General features: G+C 35.8%; 1 protein-coding gene across 3 annotated transcripts in view; it reads left to right on the plus strand.

Annotated features, from left to right (window-relative positions):
* The first annotated feature begins 1,937 nt into the window (after nucleotides 1-1,937).
* Nucleotides 1,938-20,793, plus strand: part of AGO4 (argonaute RISC component 4) — a 70,309-nt gene continuing 51,453 nt past the window's right edge. For 2 of the 3 annotated variants that reach the window (XM_074305110.1, XM_074305109.1), the window contains exons 1-11: nucleotides 2,122-2,248; nucleotides 5,419-5,584; nucleotides 11,735-11,855; nucleotides 13,406-13,587; nucleotides 13,780-13,916; nucleotides 13,999-14,133; nucleotides 14,438-14,525; nucleotides 16,934-17,081; nucleotides 17,321-17,440; nucleotides 17,924-18,052; nucleotides 19,798-19,931. In XM_074305110.1, the coding sequence (XP_074161211.1) occupies nucleotides 2,230-2,248; nucleotides 5,419-5,584; nucleotides 11,735-11,855; nucleotides 13,406-13,587; nucleotides 13,780-13,916; nucleotides 13,999-14,133; nucleotides 14,438-14,525; nucleotides 16,934-17,081; nucleotides 17,321-17,440; nucleotides 17,924-18,052; nucleotides 19,798-19,931 (1,379 nt within the window). In that variant the 5' untranslated portion in view covers nucleotides 2,122-2,229. Of the gene's footprint in view, nucleotides 2,249-5,418; nucleotides 5,585-11,734; nucleotides 11,856-13,405; nucleotides 13,588-13,779; nucleotides 13,917-13,998; nucleotides 14,134-14,437; nucleotides 14,526-16,933; nucleotides 17,082-17,320; nucleotides 17,441-17,923; nucleotides 18,053-19,797; nucleotides 19,932-20,793 lie in introns of all 3 variants that reach the window. The other variant, XM_074305111.1, reaches the window with a different exon arrangement.

Consider the following 20,793-nt stretch of genomic DNA (forward strand, 5'->3'; position numbering starts at 1 on the left):
ACACTGCCCTTAAGGTGAAAGTTCCTGCCCTTTGTTGATTCAATGGAGTGAGCCATGTTTCTATTTCAATGGGGCCATGCTTTAGCCCCTAGAGAAGGACAACTTTCACCTTAATTTGTAATTATTTCTGAACCTCACTTTGAAGTGATGTTTTATCTTGTTTGTGGGAGAATTTTGGAGAGCTTGATATTTCACCATCTTTCCAGAACATTCTCACAGTTTATTCCATTGCATTCATATATCAGTTTAGCCATTCCCTAATCAGTAACTATCTACTTTGTTTCCAATTCTGTTACCACAAAAAATGCTGTCAAAAGTATTTTGGTACATATTGGAAACTTTGTTTTTGTCAGTGACTTCCTTGGAAATATATGCCTACCAGTAGAATTTCTAGATCAAAGGATACAGATGGACATTTTAGTCATATTATTTGCATAATCTTAATTGTTTTCCAGAAAAGTTGGATCTGTTCACAGCTCCACTAGCAAGGTACCTGATTTCTTTGGAGGAATGTGACTAAGAGAAAAATCCATTTGAGGGAAACTTGAGTTGGCCTTTTAGATCTTGTGTAATTTCATTAGATGATAACTAAGTTTGCTGAGTGTCCTGAATATATAATTGTTTCTTATTTACTTTTGAACTCTTTTAATTGAGGAAGTACTCATATTTGATTGTAGTCCAATATTGTAATACTCATCGTATTTTTCTCATTATCCTGGCTTAGAAGGTCGAAATTTCCAAATTTAACAGCTGCAGGGTCCACAGGGCTGGCTTTGTAATTGTGGAACAGGGTTATGAACTAGCTAGTTCCCATATTATTATTCCCTGTTATTATCTATAGAATTAGAGCCCTGGGCTCCTATCAATTTGCTAGGCTCCTTGAGACAGAAATATAATTTCCAGGAGTGCTTGGGGAGTTCCTTGGAGGAGGAGGGGGTGAGCTGATACTTAGAATGTGAAACCCTCAGGGGCAGCAGTGGCTTCAGGTGATCCTGTTTCCTCAGTACTTTGCTAAACTTAGGCAGTTCAAATGCCTTTTGTTATTGCTGACTCTGACCTTAGCCAGTTTCTCTGTCTGACCTGTTCATCTGTAAACTGTGCTGGATTCAATTCAATATTTAGTGCCTATTATGTGCCAAGCACAGGGGCCAGAACAGCCCCTGCTTTCAAATGGGATACATTCTACAGTATATAGGTATAGGATACATTCTACTGTATATAGGTATAGGATACACAAACTGTACCAGATAAACGCAAACAGAAAACCAGAAGGTGAGGATGCAACTACAGGAAAAGCTTCCCGGAAAGAGGAGGAACCGTCTGTCAGGCCTGAAGGAAGGAGGGGGGGGGGAGGAGAGGGGAGAGGAAGTTTCCAAAAAGTAAGTTCCAGGCACCAAAGTGCAAAAGGCCCTGACAGAGGCTGTGGTGCTTGGAGAATGCCGGTTCAGCTAGAACATAAGAGTGGGTGAAGTATGATGACTAGGTCTGAAAAAGTTAGAAGTCCGAATGAGTAGAGCTTTAAATGGAGGGTGGGAAGGGTATCCGTATGGAGTTTCCAGATTTTATTTTGGGCCAGGGTCGGGCTCAGACCACCTTCTACCAATTTTGAATCTTAGGGTCTTCTCATGGGGCGCCTGGGCCAGGCGTGAGCCACCTGAGGTCGAAGCACCAGGCACAAGGTTAGGGACCGAGGGAAAACTGGATAGCTTGGGCGCCACTATACTACACCTGTAGCCCCAGCCGTACTTTTTTCTCCCCTCTCTGCCCGAGGCGAGCACAAGGACATGCCCTCCCAGAGATATGAGACATCCTCGCGCCTGCGCGTGTTTCCCCCCCCCCCCCTTCAGGCGCGCTCCCGGCAGAGCCTGAGCGCGCGCTCGATTGCGCGCCCCGCCCTCGGGCCGGTGTGCGCGTGCTAGCTCCTGGTCGCGGCGGCGGCGGCGGGGATTGTTTTTGTTGTCGCTAAGACCGGAAGAACCACGGGAGCCCCCTCCCCTGGGCGCCGCCGCCGCCGCCGCCTCTCTTCCTCCTCCCCCTCTTCCTCCTCCCTATCCCCTCCCCTTCACCCCAGTTTTCCGTCCCAAACCCATTCCCCCCCCCCCCATCGTCAATATTCCGGAGATCAAGAGGTACGCGGCGGCGGCGGCGGCGGCGGCGGCGGCGGGGCCCTCAGCGGGAGGCGCCGCTGGGGAGCGGGGCGAGGCGGCTGCCACCGCCGCCACCGCCGCCATGGAGGCTCTGGGACCCGGTGAGGAAGCGAGCGCGAGGGGCGCGGCGGGGACACGCAGGCTCCGCGGCCGGGGCGGGGGGCGGGGGAGGGGACCTGCGCGCGCGTCTGCCCGCTCTCGGCTTCCCCCGCTGGCCCCTCCCCACCCGACCCCTCCCGGGGGATGCCTGTCGGCTCTGCTGGGAACTGTCCCATTTCCCTTTGAGTGGAGAAGGGACTCTGAGAAAGTGCCGCCTCCGAGGATGGCTCTCTTGACCCCTAAGGACGGAGGGGCCGAGTAGCCCCGACTTCTCCACGTGGTGGCTAGGTTCTCCGGGTGCACGAGGTAGCCAGCCTCCCTCTCCATTTCCCCTCCCCCTTATGTATGTGTGTTTGTCCGTGTGTCCGTCCCTAGGGCAGGCAATATCTAGTAGGACTCGGGATGTCTGTCTGTGTTTACGAGTGCATGTGCCCAGAGCCCGTTCTCCCCGGCCTATCCTTAAATTGCCCCAGTATTTAGACTTACGCTGTTCCTACTGAGTCTGAGAGGCTTTTTAAAGCATTCTCTTGAGATGCCTAATACTTGACCAAAAGCTAGGCGATCGGTCTCCTCTTCAGGAATTGTCAGGATGTTACAGATGCCTTGCAGACATCAGATAGGGTTTACTGGACTGTAACCAACAGGTGCTCCTCTTTTTTGCTTTGGCACGGGACTTTTATTTACTTAGTTGTTGGACTGGGGAGTGAGTGTAGATATATTGGCTCTGAAAAGTAAACTTAATGTGTGAACTAGAAAAGATATTTATAATAGTTTTGTAGAGCATGAACAAAAATATCACGTTTGAGGGCTTTTGAAACTTTGTGAGTTTTTAAGTACAATTAAGTGATTACCTTTGTTTGCTGCTTTAAATTGCCTTAAAGACCTTCATTATTTATAGATCTGGCATATTACTAGAAAAGCCTCTCCTTTAGAATAATTAAGCTGGAAGGAACTTTAATGTTAATCTTGTCCAACTCCTTCCTTCATATGACCTTATTCAGAGGGTAAACGACTTTCCCAAGGTCATTCTCTTTGATGGAGCTATAAATTGAATTTTATCTCTTCTGATTCCCAGGATTGTGCCCATTCCTTCTGCACTATATCAGTAATCAAGTCTTATTTAAGACATTTTTTCAGAATGTGAACAAATCTCTAGGACTTTGTTGGCAAAAAGCCAACAAGGATATAAAATGCCCCTCTTAATAAGAGAACCAATTTAGAAATATAACTAAGAGTCTGCTTTTAGTTATAGTTTTCTTTATTTCCTTTATCCCACGTAAGAAATGTTTTTAGTGTAAAAATTTAAGAGTATAACTAGAAAGAATATTGGACTGGACTGGGTCCTGGGCCTTCTTGTGCCGGAAAGCATATTGTAATGGGTGACTTTGGATATGTCATTTATCCTTAAGGCCTGATTTGTATTTCAGTCATCCAACTCCTCATGACCCCATTTGAGGTTTTCTTGGCATGGATGCTGGAATGGTTTGTCATTAACTTGTCCAGATCATTTTACAAATGAGGAAATTGATTAAACCTCTTTAAGACTTGTCAGGATGTTGCAAAAATTGGTTAACAAATAGGGTTAGTCAGTTTGACCAAGGTCACACAGCATAATAGTAGTCTTAGTCTGATTTACCTTTATTGTTGTTCAGTCAGTTTCAGTCATGTCTGACTCTTTGTAATTCCATTTGGGGTTTTCTTGGCAAAGATATTGGCATGGTTTGCTATTTCCAGCTCATTTTACAATTGAGAAAACTGAGGCAAACAGAATTAAGTAACTTGTCCAGAGTCACTCAGATAGAAAGTGTCACATTTGAACTCAGTTAGATGAGTTTTCCTGACTACAGGTTATTCACTGAGCCACCTGGTTGCCTCAAAGTAAAGTGAAGGATTTCAACCAGATTAATTCTTTAACTTCCTTTAGCTATGAAAAAAATAATCCCCGCCTCTTTCATTTCTGACCTCTGCCAAAGAAGAACTGTAAATGTTTACACAAATCTTCATTTTTTCCTCAATCCACCTTTGCCCTACATCTTTAGCATCATTTAATACAGAGTATGGAAAAGTAAATAACTGAGGGATGGGTAGGGAATCTTCCTGTTTTGACTAAATGTGTTCAGTATTGTACTAAATCAAATATTTTTAACATTTATTATTCATCTGTCATTCTTTGGGAAATGATTCCCTTTCTGCAGAACAGCCTTTTGGTTACCAGGAAGTAGGTATCAATTCTTTTGAGTAAGAGCAATAAGGTTAACCAAATTAGGTAACTATTTGCTTTCAAAAGAAGTGGATCTTAAAAATTCCTAAAGGGCACTAGGGACAATACCAAGTACAGATTATGTGAAAATTAGTCGTTAGGGGTCTGTGAGCACTGAAAAAACTTAAGTATCTTTTTTTGTACAAAAATTTAGATCTACATACGTTAATAAATATTTTTAAAACTTGGGTTGTGTTTTAATATCTTTTATCAAATGGGGTCAAAAGCAAGGGCTGTGTTCCTCAAGTTTGAGAGCACAGCTACTTCTTGTGGGAAATTTATTTTCCTTTGCCAGAACATATTCTCATTTTGTTCTAGGTGAAAGATTATTACAGTCATGAACCCTTTAAATATCCAATTTCCTGTTTTAACTAACTGTGTATTAAATAGTTTATTTTTATTTTTATCTGTATTTTATGCTATAATTAAGAATAAGCTAATCCAACCTAACAAATCACAACACTCTTGTGTTATCAAGATGCCAACAAAGCTAAAAAATATTTCTATATGTGAGAGCCTGTTATTGCCCTAATTTGCTTTACTTTCAGAATTTAAATAAATTGATAAAAATAGCTATTTCTTAATCTCTTGCTGCTGAAAATCAGCCTGTGCAGACTACAGTGGTGTAGACTATATAGTATAGGGTTAATAGATCATCTCTGATCTTGGAATGATACCTGTTTTAAGAATATGGAAGTGACTTTATTTTAAAATACAAATACATAAAATGACCTATATTTGGAACCACTCAGAGCAATGTCCAATAGGCTAAATTTTATAAATTAGTGTGTTGGTTTATTTAATCTTGATGTAATTTCCTCTTTAAAATTTTCATTCATTAGCCTTTACATTTCATAGGATAATTGTATTTTATGACCAAAGAACATAGTCATTGTTTCTCTATTTCTTCAGGACCTCCAGCCAGCCTTTTCCAGCCACCCCGTCGTCCTGGCCTTGGAACTGTTGGGAAGCCAATCCGTCTTCTAGCCAATCATTTTCAGGTTCAGATTCCTAAAATAGATGTCTATCATTATGATGTGGATATCAAACCTGAAAAACGGCCACGTAGAGTTAATAGGTAAGGATTATTATGGATAATGAATTCTGGAAGAAGTTCAGTTGTGTAAATGGAAAACAAAGATGGATCATTCTGGCATCAACTGTGACTTTCAACATTTTGTTTTCTATATTTTAAAATTATTTTTAGCCTTGTGTTCATTATTTCTTGAATAAATTTGATCTCTCCAATTAAGCTGATTGAGGGGCAAGGTCACACAGTATTCTTATATTCCCAACAATGCCTACCACTAAAGTAATAGATTGTAAACTGAATTGAGTAAAGGTAAAGTAAAGATCAGAAAAATGGGCTCTGACAGGAGGCAACAGGAATTCTCAACATTTGTGAATACAATTTGGAGGGATTGTACTAGAAAATAATGTAATATGGAAATTTAAGATTTCAAAATAGTCAAAGTGGTAAGTATAGGTATAGGGAAAGACTTATGGAAGTTGAAAAAAAATAAAAGATTACCCTCAATTATTAAACAGAATGGAGCCTGTGCCTGTTAAGAGTTTGTTTTTTTGTTTTTTGGGGTTTTTTTTGTTTTGGTTTGGTTTGGTTTTTTGGTTTTTTTTGAGGCTGGGGTTAAGTGACTTGCCCAGGGTCACACTGGTAGGAAGTGTTAAGTGTCTGAGATCAGATTTGAACTCGGGTCCTCCTGAATTCAAGGCTAGTGCTCTATCCACTGTGCCACCTAGCTGTCCCCAAGAGTTTTTCAGATTGTTTTATAACTAAATCCCAATAGCAGAGGTTAATGATTCTCTAAGTAGTAAGAGTATCTGCTTTTTTCTCTAGTTCCATATACTACTAAGTGACCTTTAGACCTTAATACAGTATCTTAAAAATGCTTTCTTCATATGCAATTCCCTTTTTTATTTTTGTGCATTTGATTTTTTTTTTTTTTTGCTTTTACTGGCAATTATTACATTTACTTTAAAAATAATTTTTATTGATTGAATCTTTCACTTTTTTTATCACCTAAAATTTCTATCCCTCATCTCCTTCCTCCCATGAAAGCAAAGAATGCTTTTTTAAAGAAAAAGAAGAAGAGGAAAAAAGCAATCAGTAAAAGTATATCAGAAAATGTATGAAAGTCTTTCCAGGGTTCCATACCTGTAATTCCTCATCTCTGAAAACGAGTGGGGGAAGGTATCTTCTTTTATCTTTTCTTGGGGACCAAACTTATTCTCTGTAATTTGGGCGTATTCATTTTCAGTCGTTTTTTAGTTGTCTTTACGTTTACATTGTTTTTGTCACTGTACATATTGTTTTCTTCTGATTACTTTGCATCTCTTCATGTTTTCATCATATTTGTTATTTCTTATAGTACAATAACATTTCATTATATTTATGTACAACAGGTTTTTTTTTTTTTTTTTTTGCCATTCCCCAATTGATATATTTATATGTTTATACTTTATATTTTATAACTTTTGTTTCTCCAAATGAATTTTGTTATTATTTGAGTTCTATAAAATATTTATTTGGAAATTTTATAAAACATTAAAACTCAAAATTAAACTTTAGTATTATTGTTATTTTTATTATATTGACCCAGCCCAGGTATACGCCGTGACTAGACCTCTAGCTATATAAGTTATTCTTTATTTCTTTAAGGTACATTTTATAATTGAATCTGGACAGTATTTTATATGCTTTATGCTCAAATATTTACACATTTTCTAGTTATTTGTAATGAGATTTCTTTATTATTCCCACTTGATTTTTTTTTTAATATAGAAATGTTTATTTCTGAGGATTTATTTTGTAGCTGACAAACTTTACCAAAACTATTATCTCAATTAGTGTCTTGCTTGATTTCCAGGAACTTAAAAGCAAACCATCATTTCACTGACAGAGGATAATTTTTTGCCTCTTTCTATAACTTGAATTTCTTTCGTCTTATTACTTAAGATTTCTAGAACTATTATAAAGTAATAGAGTGAAAAATGGTCATCCTTCCTATAGGTATAAATCCATAAGTATTGGAAAAGTTTCTATTATATTCATATTTTATATATTAATTTCAAATATGTTTTACTTTTTAAAAAAGAACCCTCAATGCCTTATTTTACAGGATTTTTTCCCAGGATATGTTATGGTTGATATACATAGAATAGAAAAAATTACACAATTCAGCCAGCAGGAGAGGCAGTTTAGTATAAAATATATAGTGTAGTATAAAGAGTTGGAATTGGAGACAGATTACCTGGGTCCAAATCCTCACTTTAATAGTTATTAGCTGTTTGACCAGAGATAAATCACAAAACTCCCATATTGCAGGGTTGTAAAGAAAGCATTTTGTGAATTTTAAATATTATATACATATCAATTATCTTTTTAGCAGTTATAGTTCTTATAAATTAATGAGTTGACTTTTGGCAGTAGTGGAATCAAATCTTAAAACTAGCATAAATAGGCCTACAGCCTTCCCTTATTAATATCATTGTAGAAAACAACTGACATATATAATGCCTTAAAACTTGCAAATATACATTTTCAGACATGGCTAGGATTCTTTTTTCTTTACTGTACTTATTTGGAAAAAGGGCAGGTTCTACTGAAGAATGGGAAATAATTTCAGAAGTCAGAATAATAAAAAAAGAAAAGCATTAGTAAAACATGTCAAAGGGTGCAGCTAGATAGTGCACTGAATAGAGAGGAATTGGCTCTGAAGTTAGGAAAACTGAATTCAGATTTGGCTTCAGACATTTGATGCTTCCTAGCTGTGTGACCTTGGGCAAGTTACTTAACCCCAATTGCCTTAACCAGAAAAAATAAAAATTTCTTTATAAAAGAAAAAGATAAAAATCTGGAAATCATATTATATAAATTCTTATTTGAGCTTCACAATAACCCAAGGAAGTACTACAAGTTTTATCTATATTTTATATGGAAATCTAAGTTTAGAGAGATATAGTGACCTATACCTACCCTTGTTCACACACCTAGCATAGAAGTAGGGTTTGTACTCAAGGCTTTCCATACTTTATGTCCGGTACTCTATTCATCAAGCTTTTGAGTTTACTGCTGGGCTTAAGAAGTGTGTCAATTATGATTCTGGTGAAATTATTCTGGACAAATTTTGGATTGCCAACCTCATAAGAGCCATGAATTAGTAGAAGATTTCTGTGGTTTTTGTTTCTGGGTTTTTTCCCTTCAATTATCAAGATTTTTCTTCCTTTTATTTCCTCATCTACTGGAGGAAAAAAGAAAGAGAAATTCTTCTAATGAGTATGTGTAGTCAAGGAAAATAAATTTCCACATTAGCCATCCCAAAAATGTAGATCTTATATATTTAGCATTCATTATTAAAAGTCTTCTGGTATTATGATCTGCTTATTGCCTTCATCAGAGTACTTAAATTTTCCAAATTGATGTCTTTACAGTGGAGTTTATGTTATATTAATAGTTCTTTTAATACTGTTCATGTCAATCTGTGTTCATTCAGATCTTTGTAGGTTTCTCTGAATTCTGTGTATACTTTAACATTTTTTATCGCATAATATTATTTGTACATTATTTGTTCAGCCATTTCTCAATTGAAAACCTCATTGGTTTCCACTTCTTTGCCATTACAGAAGAGCTACTATATATATTTTTATACATATGAAATTTTTTAATTTTTAAAAAAATCTTATTATAGGCCTGCAGTGGTTTTTCTTGATCACAATGTATGGTCAATTTTGTAGCTTTGAAGGCATAGTTCCACATTCCTGTTCTGAATGACTAAGCCAATTACAATTATTTTCTTTTTTTATAAACTTTGCACATCTGATAGTTAAGAGATGAGAATTCAGTTTCTTTGTGTTTCTCTTAATTATTAGTGATTTAGAGTGCATTTTTCAAATAGTTGTGGTTGGCTTAAATTTCTTCCCTTGAAAATTGCTTGTTTAGATCTTTTATCATTTGTAGAATAGCTCTTGTTTTTTATGATACATATGAATCAATTACTTCTATTCCTTTGGAAATTTGACCTTTATCAGAATGACTAGCTGTCAAGTTTTTTTCCCAGTTAAATATTTCCTTTCTAATCTTAGTTATGTTGTTTATTTGTGGGGTTTTATACAAAACCTCTTTAATTTTGTGTAAACAAAACTTATTTTCTGTGGGCTTTTCTATCCCTTGTTTGGTCATGACCTCTCCTCCTATCCATATATCTGAAAAATAAATTTTTTTTTCTTACTGCTAATTTGTTCATGATGTTATCTTTTATATCTGGATCTATATATCAAGATAATCTAATCTATTTGGAGCTTTCCTTGGTATTTCATCTCAAGTGTTGATTTAAACTAATTTCTGCTAGATTGCTGTCTAGTTTTCCAGTTTGAGGTCATATAAACAGGAAGTTAGGTTCATTTGCTTCTGTATATTGCATACCTATTCTATTTCATTGATCAACTTCTCTATTTCTTCAGTACCAAATTATTTTGATGATTAGGACTTTGTCATACTTTGAGACTTGGTATACTTGGGCCCCATTCTTTCCCATATTCATTATTTCCCTTGAATCTTGTGTTCATCCAGATAATTTCAGTATTAATTTGTCTAGTTCTGTAGTGTACTCCTTTGGTAGTTTGATTAGGATGGTATTCCTATACATTATAATTTATTTCTACTTTTCTATGAAAATGGGGGTATAGGCCATATTTTTAGATCATTGCAAGTGCGTGAAAGGAAGAATAGGATAATGCCATTTATGCATATCTGTTGTCTTTCAGTTATTTTATAAAACTATGAAAACTTTTGCTTTACCTACAGTTTTAAGTTGTTGTTTCAGAAATTCTGAAAGAAAGTTTACATTTCCTAAGGGAGTGGAAAGTATAAAGATATATACCTTTGTGTAGCTTAGTGGAAAGAATGCTGCATTTGGAGTCAGGGCCTGGGTTTGAATTACAGCTTCACTGTGTACCACTTCTTCGACTTTGGGCAGTCACTTGACCTCTCAGGGATTCTGTTTCCATATCTGTAAAATGAGGTGATTGGACCAGGTTATACGAAGTCCCTTCTGGCTCTGAATCCTAAGCACATTTTATTTTTCTTCCTTCCTTCCTTCCTTCCTTCCTTCCTCCCTCCTTTCTCCCTCCCTTCTTTCTTCCTTCCTTTTTGCTGAAGCAATTGGGGTTAAGAGACTTGCCCAGGGTCACATAACTAGGAAGTGTTAAGTGTCTAAGATTGGATTTGAACTCAGTTCTTCTGAATTCAGGGCTGGTGCTCTATCCACTGTGCCATCTAGCTGCCCCTCTAAGAACATTTTCATGTGAATTGTCTTAAATGCATTATTTGGGTTGTATAATTTATTTGGAAAGCCTGAGCCCTTACCCCATCTAGGCCTTAATTTTTGCCTTTTTAAAATAGGGAAAGTGAAAAAGACTTGAATGTTTATAATATATTTTTCTCCTAATATTTCATGACACTATAATTAAATCATCTCTGACACATTGTTTTAGCTATTGTGAAATAATTTTGTGCATAAGAAATAACTCCCAGTGCTTGGGGAATCCTGTATATTGGTAAGATTTATATGCTACATGTGTATAGTTAATAGCTTTTCACTGCTCCTGTGTTTTACACTGCACAGACTCTGTGCTTGGGCACCACTGACAGCAGCTGTGTTTGTTCAGTGCCAGGGCACAGTGTGTTATGCTATATGTATGCAGGTCATGCCTTGTTTTGTTATGTGATATACTACATTAGTACATTTTAAAAAAGAGATGTTCCAATGTGCTTCCCACTCTACTTCTATGTTCCAAAATTTTGAGGTCCCCCTTCCCCCCAACTGTGTCATGCATTTGGAGGTATTCACCACTGGTGGGTTTTAAGTAAATTAATTTTTAAGCTCTTTTTTTTTTTTTTTTTTCCCTAGGAAGAAAAAGTAGTACTGCTAATCTTCTTGTTTATGGTTTGGATTTTTTAAAGCCCTAAAGGATTTTATAGCTTTTGCTAAAAATCCTACACCAAATTTTCTCCTCCCCCAATTTATATTGTAGATTTTTCAGGGTTTTTTTTTTTTTTTAAGTCCTAGTAACTTGCTTAAAAAATATATATGGTTTAGCCCTGAAGTCCATCATACTTAGTTTTGACTTTTAAAATTAGATAGTTAAACATGGGTTGGTACTTTCCTGGCTATTGATCATTTTTCAAAACTAATTTCCTTTGTTGTTTAAGGGAGGTGGTAGATACAATGGTGAGACACTTCAAAATGCAGATATTTGGTGATCGACAACCTGGCTATGATGGCAAAAGAAACATGTATACAGCACACCCATTGCCTATTGGACGGGATAGGGTAAGTATGGATAATAGGTGGAAACAAGTCATGTTGGCCTTAAGTTACTTAAGTGAATTAAAAAACATCTATTTAGTACCTCCTTTTTAATAATGCTTTATAAAATGATGGTGATGACTCTAAGGAGGCATCTCAGTGGCTCAGAACATAGAGCACTGGACCTGGAGAGAAGAAAACCTAGAGTTCAAATCCACTCAAGACTCTGTGACCTTGGACAAGTCTTTTAACCTTTGTTTGTCTCAATTTCCTCAGCTGTAAAATGGAAATAATGATAGCCCCTAATTCCCAAGGTTATTTTGAGGATCAAATGAGATCATATTTGTAAAATACTTAGTTAGCACAGTGCCTGAGTTCATAGTAGGCACTGTGTAAATACTAGCTATTATTATTGTTTTTTAATATGATTATGCTACTGACCCATCATGAATAGGAGGTATGCTTAGGACATATTAATCCTTCCCCGTTTCCTTCCCCAGCCCTGTGTGACCAGCAGATTATATTCAAGACAGCTAACTGGGATTAGGTAAAGAGCCTTCAGCCTTGTGTAACTAGCAGGTATATTGTGCACAAAGCTACATAGGCTACTTAGAGGTCAAATCTGAAATCTTAGCTTTGATTGCATTATATTCTATCTGTTATAATCAACTCTTAGAACTGACAGATTTTATGTAATCACATGCAGCTATAGTTCTTCAGACTTGGATTATAATGAAATTGGTTCTTCCAGCTTGCTAGATTTTGACCTGTGTCAGAGATTGTTTTTCTTAAGTCCTTCAATAATTCCAACAGAGCAAAGTTCTTCCTTTCACATTTGTGGATTGCCAAAGCCAAAACCTGCCAAATATAGGTTTTATGACCATGTATTTATTCTACTTCTTAATGAACATACACATGATTCCTGATGAATGCAGTTCTTTTACTTAAATAGAAGGCTATTTCATTGTTATGCTTTTTCTGTGCTAGAGCTATATTAAGTAAAACTTGACCTTATTAACATCCCTTTTCTTAAGTTGCAATGAGTAGAACACCAGGTCTGGAAGCATGAGACACCTGAATTCAAACCCAGTTCCATATACTTACTAACCTAGTTGACCCCTGCCAATTCATTTAACCTCTGTTTTCCTTGATTTCCTCATCTGTAAAATAAGGATAATAATAGGGATAATAAAATACATTATTGAGAAGATCAAGTGAGACAATATTTGCAAAACACTTACAAGAGTGCTTGGTACATAGTAAGTGATGTAAATGATAGTGATTATAGTGGAATTACTAGAATCAAATCTGTTCCAACAAGTGAAATTCAGACTATTATATCTACATAAAAAATTTGGACACACTGGCATTGCTTGCCATTCTATCCATTTAAAAAACCTTGGGAAATGATTGTGAAAAAAGATTGTGACAGGGATTTATAATTTATAAGAAATTGTGAAATTAATGTTTGATGAAAAGAGACTTTGTTTGATAAGCTTCATAGTAACAACTTTATCAGTGTGTGTGTGTGTGTGTGTGTGTGTGTGTGTGTGTGGTCTTTTTTCCCCACCAAGGTCGATATGGAAGTGACTCTTCCAGGTGAGGGCAAAGATCAGACCTTTAAAGTGTCAATTCAGTGGGTGTCTGTAGTAAGTCTTCAGCTACTTTTGGAAGCATTGGCTGGGCATTTGAATGAAGTACCTGAAGATTCTGTACAGGCACTTGATGTGATCACAAGGCATCTGCCTTCTATGAGGTGAGTTATCCTTGTTGGGTCTGTACCACTTAAGTTTAGATCTCTGAAATATGTTATTTTAGGGCTTCCAAGATGGTTTCTACTTAGTTCCTCTTTCAGTTTTCTAATTGAATAAGCTCTTAAAAAAGGCAGGGGGAGGGAGAATTAGGAGAACTTTTTACCTGTGAAACATGCCAATTCTTGTTTCTTTAGGTATACTCCTGTGGGCCGTTCATTCTTCTCCCCTCCTGAAGGTTACTATCACCCTCTGGGTGGAGGCAGGGAGGTTTGGTTTGGCTTCCACCAGTCTGTGAGACCTGCCATGTGGAATATGATGCTGAATATTGATGGTATGCAAGAATTATATCCCTACTTCACTGTTTTAACCCTACTTATTACCAAAACTAAGTGTCCTTTTATTCTGTTTATTAGTATCTGCTACTGCTTTCTACCGTGCCCAGCCTATCATTGAGTTCATGTGTGAGGTTTTGGACATTCAGAATATTAATGAACAAACAAAACCTCTTACAGACTCCCAGCGTGTCAAGTTTACCAAAGAAATCAGAGGTTGGTATTTGTGTTAATGGTTTTATGAATAGCTATATGACAAGCTATTTACAAGCATTTATTCTAATGAAATAACTAGTATTTTTTTTCCACATGGAATTTTATTTGGAAGGGAATCATGTATAACTGAGACTAGCTTCCTAAAGGTTGGAAGATAAAATTAGTCTTATTATCTCCTCTCTAATTTATCCATTTACAAGTATATTTTGTATCTTTTTAAAAATAATGGCTGCTTTGTTACTCTGTTTTTATCATTGTGTGAATGTAATCTAATACCTTTGTTTTGACATTTCTTCTATATTAGGTCTTAAAGTTGAGGTTACCCATTGTGGACAGATGAAACGAAAATACCGAGTTTGTAATGTAACTAGACGACCAGCCAGCCATCAAACGTATGCTGATCAGATCTGAAAGGATATTTAACGTTGAATTGTTGGGTACTTTGCTTGGGTAGTACTCCTAAATGCCTTGTTTATCTGACTTATTTGAAAATAATTTTCACATAAATGTATTTTCTAAATACTAGGAAAAATCTCTCTCAGCAGTTAGTATTTAAAATTCCAAACATTTTTGGTGAAAATATTTATAGATTGTATTTTTTTGGCTTCTATTTTAAAAAGTACATAATTTGATAATTCAGGATCATCATGATGAACTTCATGAAATTATTACTATAATTATTTTGATCTAGACTTGTAATTTCATCATTGTTAGTGAATTCCATACTAGATACACTTACCAATGCAGATTGGCAACCACTCTGTAATTGACAGTTTTAGAGAGTTGCCTAGGTACTGAAAGAGTCAATGAATTGCTTGTGATCACACGGTGTACATATTTTTTTTTTTTTTTGTATGTGTGTGTGTGAAGAGAGAATAAGCCCAGATCTTTCTAACTTTAAGTTCAGGCCTTTTTGCATTATAGTGTACTGCTTGTATTATAATTTGATATAATAGGTTTTTTTACTCTTTTATAAGTGTGTCCCAGACAACAATGTTTTTTATAGTTTTTATGTACTCTTCCCTAATTATCAGTTGTTGCTGCTTCTTGTTTTCACAATATTTCTCGAAGGTATATTTTTATATCTCTCTGTTGGAACCAAGCTTAGTCATTATAATTTTGCTGGAAATATATTCATTTTCGAGTACTTTACGTTTTTAATAGAAATAGTCATTTTATATATTATTTTCCTGATTCTGCTTCCCTCACTTTGCATCAGTTCATGTAAGTTTCTCTGTGGTCTTCATATTCATTTCTCATAACACACTTAATATTTCATTACATTCATGTATCATTATTTAGCTATTCTCCATTTGATGGACATCTATTTTGTTTCTTATTCTTTGGTAAAATTGCTGCTATAAATATTTTTGTTGTATAGTACCTTTCTTTTAATCTTTGACCCTGAAGTACCTATCTAGCAATGGGATCTTTGGGTCAGAAAGTATATACATTTTAGTATAATAATTTATTTTACAGAATGCTTGGACTAATTCATTACTATACCAGTCATAATCTAGGTTACTAGATTATCAATGGATAACTACAGTGCATACTTTTACCACAACTTCTCCAGCACTGATCATTCCATTCTTTTACATCAGTAGTATCAAACTCAAACAGAAAAAGATCCCTACTGATACTTAGAAAACTAGAAATTAACATAATCTATGTTGTATTTGTATTCATTTTGTTAAACATTTCCCATTTATGTTTAATCTGGGTCTGGAAATGTTTAACACCTTTGTTTTACATCTTTGCCAATTGGCTCTTGTTTTAATTTGCATATTTCATATTGTTAGTCATATTACTCACATATAGCAATACTTTTATGGTTTTCAGTCATTTAAACTTCTTATTAGAATAGTTTATTAATATAGTTTCACCTCTTAGCCATTGATTAGGGAATAAGTATTAGTCTTCTATATATTTATAAGCAAACACATTAATTTCATAATTTTCTAACATTTATTAGAAAACATATTAAAACCTAATGTATTTTACTAACTACTTGAAGTATTCTATTTGAATATTTCAAATAGCATTGCCCTGACCGAATTATGGCACTGAGACATTAAACTTTACAAGTGGATTTACTTCTAATGTATTAAACCCCATATCAGGTGTTTGGTAATATTCCCAGCATTAACAGCCCTTAGTTGGATGTTTCTATATTTTATATCATTTTGCATTAACTACTTTTCTACTAACTGTGTTGCGCATAAAGAGTATGCTTTTGTAGAATGAATTAATGAAGTTAGGTGAAATATGGCTATATTTCATACCAGTTCACAAGTTTGTACCATACTATTCAATGTAAAATATGAAGGGTTATTATTTAAAAAGGTCTCCCAAGAAAGCCTGTTTGTTAAAAATTTAGAGTTTTGTTAAGTTACTGTTTCTTCGTCTGTGAGGTTCACTGTGAAGATTTGTTTGGTGCCAGCAAAAGTAGAAAGCTAATTCTACATATATAAACTGAATTCTTGTTAAAAATTAATTTAAATACTTTAAGGAATTAATTGCCTCTTCAAAGAAAGATTTACCTGTACTCACTATGGAACCAGTCAGTTGGCTAGCATTATCCTGGGCACCAGAGATAAAAGTGTATAAAAGAATGAAGCAGTTCTCACTCTCAAGGAGCAAATTTTCTATTGGGAAAAGCAACAGGTATAGATAAAAGTATATTTTTAAAAATTATGAAATATAAACCATATACAAATGGCTTAGAGGTTAGGATTTTATTCTTAATTGGGCAAAAGTATGAGTTGGTGAAAATTTTCTAAATAACATCATCCTACAGTTTTCCTCTACAGCTGGAAAATGGTCAGGCCATGGAATGTACAGTAGCCCAATATTTTAAACAGAAGTATAGCCTGCAGCTTAAATATCCCCATCTTCCCTGTCTCCAAGTGGGACAAGAACAAAAGCATACTTATCTTCCTCTTGAGGTAAGTTTGAATAAATGGGCTCCTACTACTCTGTCACATACTCAGATTATTTACTTGTAAAAGCTATCCTCTAACCTAAAATGTAAAATTGAGAATGACAGTTTAAAGCAGATTTTTTTTTTTTTAAGCTAGGAAACAGTGAGACTTTAGCTATTCCATTTTTCTAAATTTTTTCTCATGAAGTCAAATTTGGCAAAAAGCCATTAACTTAGTCCTTATTTGTTTTATCCTAATGGCAGGTTTGTAATATTGTAGCAGGACAGCGGTGTATCAAGAAATTAACTGACAATCAAACATCCACCATGATCAAAGCCACTGCAAGATCTGCTCCGGACAGACAAGAGGAAATCAGCAGATTAGTGCGTAGGATCCATTTTTTATGTAATCTTAGTTATATACTGAAAGAAAGAAAGGCTAATAGGAAATTTTCCTAATGTGATATTAGTTTTTTGTTTTTATATCTACCAAAAAGCCTCATCTTAATTTCATTGACTTTTGGCTTTGTTTTTGTCTTTAGTTTAAAAAAAAAAAAAAAGAAAAGAAATACCAAATCTGAGCTGCTTGAAAACAATCGTATCTTACACAGTTTTTATATCCATTCATGATATGCAACACAGTACCTTTCATATAGTGTGAGTTTTCAGTAAATATTGAACAAATTTAAATGGTATTTTATACTACAAAAAATATAAACAGAATTCGCAGCACCTTTGTTCTACTTAGGAGAGCAGTGACTATTCTATATAAGAGATATTGAAATGATGAGTTTTGTCATTTTGCCCCATTATCTCCTTAACCAAGATGACAATTTTTTCTGGTTTTTGGTTTATTTTTTTTTTTAGGTGAAAAGTAACAGCATGGTGGGTGGACCTGATCCATACCTAAAGGAATTTGGTATTGTTGTTCACAATGAAATGACAGAGTTGACAGGTAGAGTGTTGCCAGCACCAATGCTACAATATGGAGGCCGGGTAAGATGGTTTTTGGAGGTATTTTTTCCTACTAAAACACATATTCCCAACCAATCATGCAATATTTTTTCAGTCATATGTTACTTTGACAGCAATATTTTTCATCTCACATACCTCTAATCTTGAGAATTAAGCTTCCCACAGATACTGCCTGTTTCCCACCATTATAATCTTAAATTTGTGGCAATATTCCCTTAGTCAAGGGGATAGTAATAATGATGGAGGGTTTTTCCCCTTTTGTTTACAGTTGATGAAATAAACCAAATTCTCACCTAAGTTGTAAAAGACTGAGCTAAGGGTCACTTCTGCAAAAAGCAGAGGTGAAAAAAGCAAAAAACCAAGGACCAAGTCATAAGGGAGACTCAGGCAGTGTGAGAGATTTGTCCTAATAGGCCTGCCTCTCTTCACTTTATACTGTCTTGCTTAGTTATTTTACCAGCTCCTATGAGTTTATCACTACTATGCTGATGATTTCCAGATCTGTGTATACAGCCTAGTTTCTCTTCTAAACACTGTGTATCATACACATTTTAAACTCAGTATGTCCAAAGCAGAACTCATTATCTTTCCCATATAATCCTCTCTTCTTTGGAACTACCTTAATACTATCCAGGGTACCACTGTCTTGCCAGCCACTCAGACCCATGGCATCAATATTATCTTCCTTTTCTTTCCGACAATTCCACATACCCAAGCCATTCCTGAATCTTGTTTCAATGTTTACCATATCTTAGCTATACACCCCTTTTCTCAGATACAGCCACTTTCCTAATGCTAGTCTTCATCACCTCATGACTGTTGCAATTGCTTTCTAGATTCTCTCTCCCTGTTCCAATCTGTCCTTCATTCACATGTCTGATTGATTATGTTAAAGCACAACTCTTATGTCATCTCCCCTGCTTAGTAAATTTCAATGGTTCCCCATTAAACCCAAGAACAGAAATAAAATCCTCTAGTTTTTAAAGTTCTTAAAGGCCCCTCCTATCTTTCCAGGGTTCTTATACTTTATTCTTCTTCACATACTCTACAGTCCAGCATAACACAGGCTTTCTTTCTGTTCCTCACACAACTCTCCACATAGGTCTGATGCATTTTCACTGGCTGTCTTTTATGCCTAGATTTCTCTACCCTCTCACCTTCTTCTCTTGGCTTTTGAGACTTACATCCCATTTCTGCAAGAATTCCTTATCACTGCTTATCAAACTGCTTATGTCTTCTCTCTGAGATTACCTTCCATTTATAGTATATTTTGCGTTTAGCTTTTTTTTACATAGAATCTCCCTCATTAGAAAGAGACAGGTCCCTTCAGAGAAGGACCGTGTTTTTGCCTTTCTTTGTCACTGCTTAATAGTGCCTGATACAAAAGAAGCACCTGATAAATGGTTGTGGACTAACTAAATAGATCATCATTTGATAATCTTGGGAAGATGCTTATGCCACTTAGCAGTGCGGAACATTTCTAGACTGTTATAGAACTGTGAAGAAAGCCTCAAAGAATCTGTTATCAAACCCATTTAGGAATAGTGGCAGAGATTGAGACCCATAAATCTGAAGGTTTTTTGCCCAATTCACAGGGCGGGTTCACATTATATTGTTAGACCTGCTCTTTCAATTCAGCATTTAGCTCCTCTTACCTCCCCACATTAATGTGAGCTTGTGCTTATTGTGTCATCATTATTAACATACTCTTGAATTGTAATCTATTTTCTTCCCCTTTTTTCCTTCCTCTCTGCACTCCCAAAAAGAATAAAACAGTAGCTACACCAAACCAAGGTGTATGGGATATGCGAGGAAAACAATTTTATGCTGGCATTGAAATTAAAGTGTGGGCTGTTGCTTGTTTTGCTCCTCAGAAACAATGCAGGGAAGATCTGTTAAAGTAAGTATATATATATATATATTTTAATCTATGTACCTAGGACCTATGCCTTTCAAATATAAAATGTTACATTTAAAGTCTTTGTCTTATGTCTTTAGGGTCTTATGCATATACACTTGCACTTGAAACCCTAGTTCTGAGAGTATCCCTACCAGTTGGAGGAGGGAGGGAAGGCTTGTGCTGGGGCCAGTTTCATACTTGAGGATTCTGTAAAGTAGAATGGTAGTTTTATACCATACACTGAGGTTTTGTGGGGATTCCACCTCCCAGCTACCTGAAAGTATTTTTTTCTGTTCAACTGAGATGAAAAGTAGATTAATTTTAGCCATTATGCTTTTGTTAATTCTACTGGTTCTGAAGGAACACTGACTGGAATTGTTGGTTATCAGTCTGCATCACTTTTTATACATTTATTGAGGAAGTAAGGAAGAAATGTGGAAAAATCAAGGTGAGAAAAGAAAGTTAATATGAAGGAAAAGAAATCTTTAAAATAATTGGCAAATAAACAGAAGAAAATTCTGAAAGATTCATACATGGGTTGAAGTAAAGATATGTTTCCTGCCCTAGAGTTCTCATTTACAATATTTAAATTAAAAATAAATTTAATTTTTTCAAATCCTAGTTGCTTTTTAATACTTATTTGGGGAGAGGTTAATTGCTGGGCCAGGCTTTAATTTAATCCTAGCATATCCTTTGATAATAATATGTTTATCTGAAAACTCTCTTAAGCACAAATTGACTTAACTCTTTTTAAGCCAGATATATCAAGTTACCTTTGAGGCAACATTTTCGTCTTCCCCTCCCCCCCAGGCTGGGGTTAAGTGACTTGCCCAGGGTCACACAGCTAGGAAGTGTTAAGTGT

The sequence above is a fragment of the Sminthopsis crassicaudata genome, chromosome 3 (genome assembly GCF_048593235.1).
Source record: "Sminthopsis crassicaudata isolate SCR6 chromosome 3, ASM4859323v1, whole genome shotgun sequence".
NCBI classification, from domain to species: Eukaryota; Metazoa; Chordata; class Mammalia; order Dasyuromorphia; family Dasyuridae; genus Sminthopsis; species Sminthopsis crassicaudata.